The sequence below is a fragment of the Bos indicus x Bos taurus genome, chromosome 5 (genome assembly GCF_003369695.1).
Source record: "Bos indicus x Bos taurus breed Angus x Brahman F1 hybrid chromosome 5, Bos_hybrid_MaternalHap_v2.0, whole genome shotgun sequence".
Classification (NCBI taxonomy): Eukaryota; Metazoa; Chordata; class Mammalia; order Artiodactyla; family Bovidae; genus Bos; species Bos indicus x Bos taurus.
Window position 1 is genome coordinate 92886499 of NC_040080.1, and position 11530 is coordinate 92898028.

The 11530-nt window shown below is 48.0% G+C and overlaps 1 protein-coding gene across 1 annotated transcript; it reads right to left on the reverse strand.

The window, feature by feature from the left end:
* Positions 1-3514: 3514 nt before the first annotated feature.
* Positions 3515-9943, reverse strand: KRT5 (keratin 5). Its single transcript, XM_027542953.1, has 9 exons — positions 9132-9943; positions 8356-8570; positions 7534-7594; positions 7328-7423; positions 6554-6718; positions 6080-6205; positions 5630-5850; positions 4669-4703; positions 3515-4196 (listed from the first exon to the last, which is right to left on the reverse strand). Exons 1-9 carry the CDS (start codon positions 9687-9689, stop codon positions 3880-3882), a joined length of 1794 nt encoding a protein of 597 aa, XP_027398754.1. The 5' UTR covers positions 9690-9943; the 3' UTR covers positions 3515-3879.
* Positions 9944-11530: the final 1587 nt, after the last annotated feature.

Here is an 11530-nt window from a genome sequence, read left to right on the forward strand (position 1 = left end):
GCATTTTTACCATTCTAGTGGTGTGAAGTAGTATGTCATTACTTTAACTTGAATTTCCCTAATGAAAATGATGTGAGCATTTTTTTTCATATGCTTATGTGCCATCTGTATATTTTCTTTGGTGAAGTATCTGCTAAGATCTTTAGCCTGTTTTCTAATTGGGTTATTAGTTTTCTTATTGTTGAGTTTCAAGAGCTCTTTATATTTCAGATAACAGTCTTTTTTAAAGGATATATATTTTGCAGATACTTTCTCCTAGTTTGTGGCTTGATTTCTCATTCTCTTGACAATATCTTTGGCAGAGCAGAAGGTTTTAATTTTTTTCACCCTTTAAATTTTTTATTTTGTATTGGGGGTATAGCCAGTTATCCGCTATTCATTTCTGATTTATTTATATTTTTGATATGAACGTATATTGTACAATTTCATTCTTTCTACTCTGATGAATGTTGACAGCTTCTAAGCCCCACCCATTGCCCTTCCCCTTCTACCTACACCTGAGAAAACTGGTAAGAAAGCCCGGGTGATCCCTTCTTTATAACTAGTGGAAATTTCGAAGTATGTGCGGGGTTCCTTGGCCTGGCCCCATCCCTAATCACCATAAAAAACCCACTCTGGTCTCTTTTAAACAATAGTGAATGCGCTTGGGAAGCCTGCCCTGCTCTTTTCAGAACACCCTGTTATGTGAGTAATGTCATTTTCATATCATCTGTGTATATGTGTGTGAAGTCATCAGTCTCAAGAGTGGAACTACATTTTGAGTGAGGGTGTTCACAATAATTGGTGTTGTGAGCAAGATGTCTAGATGATGACTGCTATCACTGGGATCTTTCTTGTTTTGGCTTGCAGCATGGCAGTGTGCACTCTGAGCTGCTGCATTCTGGCTAGTGGGCTCTCTGAGCTGTGTTGCCACCTTCTGTCAAGCTTGCACTTGAGCTGTTCTGCTTTGTGCTACATTTGCTGAATTCTATCACGGCCTCTGTTATAGACTTAGCTGACCTATATCAGAAGCTTCAGTCGGTGTCATTTGGAGACAATTATGGGACTGGAGCCCTCCTTAAAGTGTCACGTGTCTCAGCCCAGACCTATTTGTGTGTCTCATATTGAATTGTGTGTCTTGATTCCTTTATAAACAATGACTGACGCCAAGCTCAAGGGAATGACTCTTGTCCTGTGAAGACTTTTGAGTGTCTTAAGCAGGCATTGGCCCGCATTCTATGAAGTACTCAGGGGAAAGACTGTGCAATATATGATCCTATCAGGTGATCACTCATTGGGTGGAAGAGCAATTACACTGTAGCATACTGAGACCACAAACTTAAAGGAAAATAGTGTATGAGAACCCTACAAAATGCTGCTCGATCGTGTCCGACTCTTTGCGACCCCATGGACTGTAGCCTACCAGGCTCCTCTGTCCATGGGATTTTCTAGGCAATAGTCCTGGAGTGGATTGCCATTTCCTTCTCCAGGGGATCTTCCCAACCCAGGGATCGAACCCGGGTCTCCCACATTGTAGACAGACACTTTACCATCTGAGCCACCAGGGAAGTCTTAAATAGTGTACGAGAACCCTACAAAATGCTTTGCTGCTGCTGCCTATGCCTCTGTTGCCAAGAAAATCCTCTTCTTGTATTTGTATTTCCCCATATACAAAATTGTATTTTCCCAAGGAAAATACATTGGGCACCCTGGTGGCACAAGTAAGCGGTTAAACCAACTGCGGGAAAAGTCTCAAACCCTGATGATACTGATTTGAGGCCTTCTGAAGGAAGAAATGTATAGATATGAGCAGGGTAGCAAGAATTCCTCTCATAAGTAAATCTAGTAACCCTAGAAAAGAGAGGGGGCATGGCAAGGGAGGGAAGAGGGAAGTGGGAGGAGAGAGGGAGGAAGGAAAGAAGGAAGGAAGAGAATCAGAGTGAGGAAGCAAGGAAAGAAATAAACCTGAAAACGGGGAGGAAACAAACAGACACACACACACACACAATTTGATCCAATTGGAAATCTGAAATTTACAAAAAGAATTTATACATCAAAAAGATCAAAAGGGATGTGTACTGGCTCTGCACTTCTACCACATAGGTTCTAAATTGACTTTAATGTCTGCGGAAATACACCAGTTGGCCAATCTTCATGGCCTTAATCCATACTGGAGCTCAAATTATCTCACTGGTAATCTCACTAAGTTTAAACAAGGTTCCCCTGTAATCTTGAAGAAGTCATTGAACACCAAAGTGAGAGCAAACCAGTATGCCTCACCATAATTATCAGAACTACTGACTTGCCTCAATTTCACATGATCTTACCACTCGTTGCCCCCCGCCCCCAATATATCTCACAGTAGTCATGGACACTCTGATCCAATGAGCAACACACTAAAATTAAATTAAGTCCTGACACTTGAAAATTGGCTTGTAACAATAGGACTTCATGGACTTTTGGGTATAGTTAATATGCTCCAGTGTAAACGAAAACAGGGCCTTCAAAATTGAAACCCATTATAGGGAATATATTTAGAGAAGGGGTGATTATGCCCACTGTTTCTCCATTCAACAACTCAGTTTGGCCTATTTTTAAACCTGGAAAGAATAAAGATGCCTCACAGTGGGTTACCAAAATCCTAATGCCATTGTCATACCTGTTAAGGTCCCTACCCAATATTTCTGAAATTGTTGGCTCTGTTCAAACAGCAAGCGGTAAATATTTCACTCTTGAGGATTTGGCTGATAAATGTTCTGTTCAGTGCCCATTGCAACAGCCTCTTTGTCACAGTGCTTTCATCTCTGAAGGAGCACAATCCATCTCCCCCCACGTGTGATGGGGTACCTCAGCTACCCTGCCATCACACATTGTCTTTGCAGGCAAGATCTTAAATGCATACCAGAAGCACAGGCATGACATTGCACCCATGAATTCCTGTTCGAAGAGATTCATTAAACACCCTCATTCAGGATCAGTTAAGACAAGCTCATGGAAAGAGGATGGGCCGTGATCCCACACATAGTGCAAATTCTGGCCACCTCCATTAAATTCCTGAAATTATTTGCTAATCCAAGGGCCCCTACATCCCTGACACTATTAAGGAACTATAAGCTACTGACCCTGTAAGCACCCACATTATTAGAACAGGACTAACATCTATAAAAGGTATCTCTATGCCTTTTGGAGGCTTCAAGACAACAAATTCCTTATTTACAAATTTGACTTAAGCCAATTTGCAAAATCGGCCCACCTTGAATGGGCCCCCCTCCAACAAACAGCTCTACAATCTATACAAGCTACAAGTCAGGGAAGCTTCCCCTTCACGCCCTCCAGAGACCCCTTCATCGTAGAGGCTTTACCATCCACACCTCGTGCCTCCTGGAGTCTCTGTACCACCCACAGCGGTCACCTTCCTTTCAAGGCCATTCTGTCCCCCTATGAATCAAAGGAACCAACCACATCTGGACAGATGGACCCTCAGTGAATCTCTAGGTTGGGTGTAGATCTTGAAAAAACAGTTCTTCCCAACAGCTTATATTATGAAAGCATTTTATTGAACACAATCTGGAGATAGTCAGACCAGATGGGATTGGGGTGAGGACTCTGTTTTGATGGTTTAGATACTGGAAAACATTGGATTCTTCTGTCACCGAGGACCAGGCTATAGAGACTCAAAGGCTGCTTGGGAGCAGAGCATAGAATCAGGACACACCAGGCTAGAGACTGGGGGTTGGGCCTTCCAGGAACCAAAGAATGTGGGTCTGCGATAGGCTTCATTGACTAGACTCCAGAAGAGGAGAAAACTTGGCTTGAGACACCACCTAGAAGAGGTGGATGCCACAGGTGGATGCCACGGCCGGCTGCTGGGCTTGGGAGGCAGTAACTTGCTGCAGGCTCTTAGCTCTTGAAGCTCTTCCGAGAGGAGGAGGTGGTGGAGACAAATTTGACGCTGGAGCTGCTGCCCCCACCACTGCCAAAGCCCAAGCTTCGGCCACTGCTTGCACTGAAGCCAGAGCCCCCGACACTGAGCCCACCGCCTAGGCCAACACCCCCACTGCTGCTGGAGTAGAAGCTGCTACTGCCGCCTCCACCAAGACCACTGCCCAGACCTCCGCCCAGGCCGCCGCCGAGGCCGCCACCCAGGCCACCGCCCAGGCCACCGCCAAAGCCACTGCCACCACCGTAGCCTGAGGAAACGGTGTTTGTGACGACAGCTGCAGAGAAAGGAGGGAAAAACTTGGTGAGACCAGTCTGGCAGATTGGTCCTATGCATCTAATTTATTTGATCCTGCTACTGTTAGCACTGTACGTCACCCCTTTTAGACAGCTGCAGATGAAGCCCAGAAGAACTAAGTCATTTAGTGAAGCTCCCTAATAGAAAACCAGTGAACACAGTAGGCAAGGGACGGTGTAAGTCCCCCAAGGGAATGGGGGTCAGGGCAAGGCTGGGGGACAGAGTCCAAGATGGGTAAGATACAGGGCCCACCCTTTAGGAGGTAAGACATGAGCCCTGTTGCTTCCTGTCTCAACCTGTGTTTTTGTCCCTGTACGACCTGCTTCTCACTAAGTATATTAAACAACCATTTGGGAGATGGGCATGTCCGGTAGCTAGAAACAGTGGGACTCTGAGTCACACCAAATACCCTGTATTGTCATCATTGTTAATGTCTGTTCAAAGTTACTTACAGATGTTGACTGGTCCAACTCCTTCTCCACTCAGTCTGAAAGGGAAAAATTGAAATGAGTTAAAATCCTCCCAAAAGACAGCAGTAATCTATGTGGATAACTCCAATAGTCATGTTTAGAGCTTGTTCTCTGAGCTAGGGGACTGCATGCCTGAAAAACTGCTTAAATTAGAGAAAGAGATAGCTCTCTGGAGAGACTTCCTAAAAGAATAGATCTCAATCTAGGAACAGGTTATCAAAGGAAGATTATAATTAACACTCTCCTCTACCCATTACATAGAAAATGTGAAGGAGAGGCTGTGGGAACTATACACATGTATGAAGCAGTTGTTGCCTTACAGGAGCTACATCCTGTGAGAAGACTTGGCTTGGACAGAAATACGTCAAGGAGGAAGTAGGCAATGGGTAGTGTCAGAAGACTGAAGAAAATGCAGTAGTTTGAGAATCCAAAGGCAGATGAGTTTAACTCAACTGGAGTAATCATGAAAGGCTTCCTGAAGGAAGAAGCACTTGAAGAATGAGAAAGACATGTGTGGGGTTGCTTAGTTGTTTGAAGGAGAGGCAGCATCGAAGAATACTGGTGGTAGGTCAGAAAAGTGAGTTGAGGTCTCATTGTGTAGGTCAGCTGTATGTCTGAGGGGGGAAAAACTTGGTGAGACCAGTCTGGCAGATTGGTCCTATGCATCTAATTTATTTGATCCTGCTGCTGTTAGCACTGTACGTGGCCCCTTTTAGACAGCTGCAGATGAAGCCCAGAAGAACTAAGTCATTTAGTGAAGCTCCCTAATAGAAGCGTGTCAGATTGGGCTGGATCGGATCATTGGATTCATGATGGATAATCATCAGGTACAAGGTAGTGGCCACCTATGTGTGTGTGTTTTGACACCCAGTAATGGAGTAGAAGCTCTACTTTATCAAACGTGAGGCCACTGTGGGTTCGTGATGTCAGCCTTGTCACCCACCTGCACTCCTCGCCCTCCAGCAGCTTCCTGTAGGTGGCGATCTCCACGTCCAGGGCCAGCTTGGTGTTCATCAGCTCCTGGTACTCCCTCAGCAGACGTGCCATGTCCTGCTTGGCCTTCTGCAGGGCGTCCTCCAGCTCCGCCAGCTTGCTCCTGGCATCCTTGAGGGCCAGCTCCCCACGCTGCTCAGCGTCAGCAATGGCATTCTGCAGGTTGGCACACTAGAGGGGAAGGAAGGAAGGGTGGGGACACTTTAGAGGCTCACCTGGGCCTAAGGGGTCTCTTTCTGAGATTGCGGAGAGAAGCCAGCACATTTGCCCTGGTCATTGTGGATGGTGGAACACTGAAGTGCTGGTACCTGCTCCAGTTCTGTGTGTATATGTTTAGAAAGCAAAACAAAGTCGGTTCTCCTTTAAGAACTCAAGCTCCTTCCCTGCATTCTTTCCCTACCTGTTTTTTAACGTTGTCGATCTCGGATCTCAGCCTCTGGATCATCCTATTCATCTCAGAGATCTCATGCTTGGTGTTACGGAGATCATCGCCATGGCGACCTGCAGTCTGCTGCAGCTCCTCATACTGATGCCAATGGAAAAGAAGAAAGAGTCCATTACACGAGGGTGGAAACACTTCCCCAAGTTCATAGGTAGCAGCTACCTCAAGGTGGTAAGTGGCATAGTTTTTGGGAGCCTGGAGCTGGTCTTAATTTCCTCTTTAGCCCCTTTGCTTTTCTGTAGACACTCATGTGAAACGGTGAGATTCTCTTTAAGATTCTTGAATTTATGTGGCAGATGTATGCATGTCTCATAACTCCTCCCAATAGGCCTCAGCAGGTCTCAGGAGCCCCATCCTTAGCCTTTGGTTAAGGCCTGGAATACCTTGACGTGTGTCCTTCCCTCATTCAGGACACTTCGCCACAGCACCCACCTTGGTCTGGTACCAGGACTCAGCTTCTGTGCGGCTGCGGTTGGCAATGTCCTCGTACTGGGCCTTGACCTCAGCAATGATGCTGTCCAAGTCCAGGCTGCGGTTGTTGTCCATGGACAGGACCACGGATGTGTCTGAGACGTGTGTCTGCATCTGGGACAGCTCCTGCAGGGAGATTTGAAATCGATCATGAGAGTCCATTTTATTTAATATCATTCCATTCAAATCTTCTATTCATTGTTCTATGTCAACTTGAGGAAAAAAATAACAACCTCCTACCTATTAATGAAAAACTTAGGTCAGTTAATAAATAATTCAAATCACTACTAAATCTATACTTTAAATTTAATAACTCTGAACATCAAGAAACCCCTACTATGTAACCTCTCAGACTTGACTCTTCTTAGGTCAAAATTGATCTGAAAAGAACCTGATGGTGTGGTTTGCCATGCTAGGAGTTAGCAGAGACAGGATGGTATTCCAGAAAGGGGAAATGGCCAGGAAAAGTATACCTGGGCTTCTAATAGCTCACTCTAAATCTCACTCTGCAGACTGATTATTGTAGAGGTCTTTTGCTTTAAATTTGACTTAAAAGAGAGAGAGAGAATTAGCTTTATTCAGTAATAAAGTGTGAATAGTGCTGAAAGAGTAGAAAAGACAAATATGTGTCCATGCCATAGGAACCACTGAAAGTCACTTAATCCCAGAGACCCTAATCCCTGGTAATGTCCCGGTGACCATCTCTCTGGCTCCTGAACAGGGGACATTTCTTACCGCATCGAAGAACATCTTCATGAAGTTGATCTCGTCCATCAGTGCATCGACCTTGGCCTCTAGTTCCACTTTGTTCATGTAGGCAGCATCCACATCCTAGAGAAACATGGCTGGTTGGCACTGTACCCCATTCCCACCCTGACTTAAGTGAACAGCACCTTAAACGAGCATAACCACAGGCGACAGTTTCTCTGCTACCCACATACCTTCTTCAGCATCACAAACTCATTCTCGGCAGTGGTACGCTTGTTGATTTCATCTTCATACCTGGTGGTAAAAAGGAATGGGAAGTGCTTATCAGAGGATGAGACCCAGGGCCTGTACTGCACATAGTCAACTGTGAGCCTACCTTCTCCCTGGAAGAGGCCTCTCACATCATATGGACAGAGAGGGAGGGACACCAGGAGCAAGAACCTCTGGGCAAGCTCCCTACCCATTAGGATACTGTTTTCTCTGTAATTGCTTAGCAGATAGCTATTCTATTAATGCTGTAATACGGTTGCTTCAGGAACATTCCTGTAGAAAAACTATACAGCTTCATTCAAATTCCACATCTAGTCCCTTTCTCTAGTGCTTTATTTTTCAGCTTTCATGGCCTTTGAAAAACAAAAAATTAGCAGACCAGCTGCTGGTTCATAAGGACTAAAGAAATTGTTTAGTACTTAGCCCAACCTAGGTTACATCATCAGTTCCTGCTTTGAGGGGAATCCATCAAAAAGTCCATGTCATGTACTTGGAGTGTATTGGGGAGGAGGGTCCCCCAAAGCAAGGATTACACAACTGCTCTTTTCACCAGGCCATGCCAAGGACACTGAGCTTGTTACTCTGGCTGAAGGCTAAGTATTTTGCAGAGGGACTGAGCTTGCAGCTAGAACTTTCTAAACATGGACTTGATGTTTTCCCAGCACTTTAGATGTCCATGAAAAATGTATCTGTTTTCAGTCCTTGGGCAAGGCATAAGCAGTGGTCTGGTTATAAAGTATATCTGGTACAGAGACCCGCCCTGTCTCCATTCTACCCCAGCTCACTTGTTCTTGAAGTCCTCCACCAAGTCCTGCATATTCCTGAGCTCTGAGTCCAGGCGGCCTCTCTCCCCAACGATACCATCCAGCTGTCTCCTGAGGTTGTTGATGTACTGCTCTAACAAAGGCTCCAGGTTCTGCCTCACAGTCTTGGTGCCCTGCTCCTGCAGCAGGGCCCACTTGGTGTCCAGGACCTTGTTCTGCTGCTCCAGGAACCGCACCTGGAGGGGGCAGAGTTTGAAGATGGAGACATCTGAATTCATGTTTCAGTGATCAACTTTCCAGTTTTCCTCCCTTCTCATGCTGTCCCCCTAAATCTTCCCATGGATAGTGCTTGGACCTGGGCCAAAGAGGACAGGTCCAGAGTGAAGCATCTAAACTCACTCTTCTAGGGGAGACAGGACACTTATTCAGGGCACAGATAGCCTGGGCGGAGACTGGCCCAGGGCAGGGGTGGCTGTAAAGGCACTCAGGCTACTGTCCAGTGAACAGATCCACCTTTCTATGCAATCAGCCCCGTTACATGGAGCACAGAATGCAACAGTCTCTTCCCAACAGTCAGTAAAGAGCCTTCAGGGGGTCAACTCTGAAGGGGATGAATTACGACCCTCTCTTCCAAGCTGCCAGTCTAATTAAGAAAGTGGGCCACAAATCCAGGACACAGAAACAAAGAGAAAAACATAGGAAGATATTTGTACAAGGTCAGGAAATCTCCCCTCTTCCCACTTCTTTAGCACATATCCCACACTCATGGTGGTTTTCCACCAAGAATCAGTTCTCACCTTGTCGATGAAAGAGGCAAACTTGTTGTTGAGGGTCTTGATCTGCTCCCGCTCCTCAGTCCTCACCCGCTGGATGGTGGGGTCGATTTGCAGGTTGAGGGGAGTCAGGAGACTCTGGTTGACGGTGACCTCTTGGATGCCTCCAGGGGGGCACACAGGGAAGCCAGGACCACCGAAGCCACCTCCGAAGCCAGCTCCACCACCAAGCCCAAAGCCACCACCGCCAGCTCCACCGCCAAAACCAAATCCGCTCCCGGCTCCACCTCCAAAGCCATAGCCGCCTCCAGCACCAGCACCAAATCGGTTCCTGAATCCACCGCCGCTGGCGCTAATGGAAATCCTCTTGGAGCCCCCCAGGTTGTAGAGGCTCCGGCTGCCAAAGCCACCGGCACCATAAGCACCCCCAAGGCTGACCCTGCCGAAGCCGCCACCGCCGCCACCCCCGGACCGGGACACGGAGGTGAAACTGGTGCGGGAGACGGACGGGGTGATGGCAGAGGCAGTGCTGAAGCTGCGGCCGCCCCCGCTTCGGAAGGACACGGTTGACTGGCGAGACATAATGGCTGGTTCCTAGTGGAGTAAGAGTAGCGGGAACTAGCGGTCGCGAGGTGCTGGAGAGAAAGAGCAGCGCGGGACAGGACGCGGAAAGCGGCTCTGTTATCTAGGAGCCGCAAGCCCCTCTTTTATCCTCTAGACCTGGTTTGGGCGGGAGAGTTGTCGAGCTGTGAATGATTAAGTGGGCTGGGCATGCCTGGGGGGCAGCTGTGAGCTCACCGACACACCTGCGCAGCGGTGTGGGGTGCAAACGCTGTCTTCCTGGCAGGCTCTGCTCAGCTAGGGATAAACTTGCCTTGCAGCCCTGATGTCTTGGCAGCGAATAGGCCATGCTGCCAGCAAATCTTTCTTTACAGCCGGGGCCTAGGGCTGTGAGTAGCCCAAAGAAGGGTGCTGGGAAGCAAGGGGGCATTTGGCCAAGATCCTGAAAGATCCTTCCAGGACCAGGAATGTCATCAAACATTGCAGCACATTGCACACTATCCATGAACAGGAGGCAGAGCGAGTCCCCCACTGGCAGTGGTCTGCTCTGCTTATTCCTTTAGGGAGAGCTTGCTTCAGGGACTTCAGCCCTTGGAAAGCCAGCTGTGGCCTGATCTCTCCACTCTGTGCCAGAGGGGAAAATAGATTTCCATCACATACTGCAAAACTCCATTTCTTAGAGGAGGCACAGTTACATCAGAGCCTGCTGGGCAGATTCTCCTGCAAGATTTGGGCCAGAAAGTCTCCCCAAGAACCAAGTTCCAGAAACAGAGACTGTGGAACACCCTCAGCCCCCGGTCTATCCCACTTTGCTCTCTGGAGGGACAGACCCATCCCACCACAACACCTCCTAATTCAGCCTTTTCTGCTGCATTGAACTTTTTCCTTGCCCTTTGGCCCAGGCAGGTCCCAGAGGGGGCTTAGCAAACCCAGGGCCCCCTTGCCATCAACCCTCCCCCAGAATCCTGTGACTCCACCTGGCAGTCACGTCTCTCTTCAGGGGGAGCTGCTCTGCCCGCTCCCCAGCCCCCCAGGTGTGTTCCAGCAAGCCCTTGGTGATTCCACTAAGGAAGAAATGAGTCATCGTATCTGTTGATACAGGCTGAAGGCCGCCACAAACACATACCTGCAGGAGTTCCTAATCTCGTCAGGAACATGTCGAGAGTCGGCCAGCCTGTTATAACGGCAAACCACCCCGTTCCAAGCAGCGGGAATTGCTGGGCTTTCTCTCAGCTTCAGCCTGAACCCTCCTTCAGGGCTGGGGGGATGGAAAAGCAGTTCTAAATCTATGGATCATCCCTCCAGAGAGACTAGAAGGGGCAGGTTTGGGTAACCAGGCAGCTGGCCTGACTACCTGCCAGTTGTTTTAGGAAGCACTCTCAGCCCAGCTCCCAGTTAGTCCTCTCGGCAAAGCTTATCTGGGTGGGCTATGGTATTAGATGGAGGAAAAGTGGCCTGGTTGGGTTTTACAAATTTCTGTCTTAAATCACATCCCATCTTTTTGGCTGCAGACCTGATTGGGGCCTTGTATTTGCCTCGTCAGAACAGAAATAGGAATCTCAGGCAGTCCTTGGGTCATTAAGAGTTGTTGGGGTAGGGGAGATCCCTAGGCTAGTGCTGGAGGCAGGGGTAGGGTGGGGATGGGTTTGAAGCCGCGGGACTGAGTGGCTATGTTCTCGAGAGTAAAGGAATAAGGACCCAGCCATGGCTTAGGAACCTCTAGTCAGGGCCTGCAGTCAGCCACAAGGCAGCCACGGCTGTGGGAAAATGACTCGGAGCTGCTGGGGATCAGCCAAGAGGTGATTGTTCACCTGAGGCTGTGATGAGAAAGCAGCAGTGGCCAAGTAAGTCCAGACAGACAG

Bases quoted from the DNA above. Each gene is read 5' to 3' on its own strand.
- KRT5 (XM_027542953.1), bottom strand. From the start codon at position 9,689: ATGTCTCGCCAGTCAACCGTGTCCTTCCGAAGCGGGGGCGGCCGCAGC. The intron at 6,206-6,553 runs GTGGGTGCTGTG...CATTGGCATCAG, and splicing joins AGTCCTGGTACCAGACCAAG to TATGAGGAGCTGCAGCAGAC. The intron at 4,197-4,668 runs GTAAGTAACTTT...CTTTCTCTGCAG, and splicing joins AGTTGGACCAGTCAACATCT to CTGTCGTCACAAACACCGTT.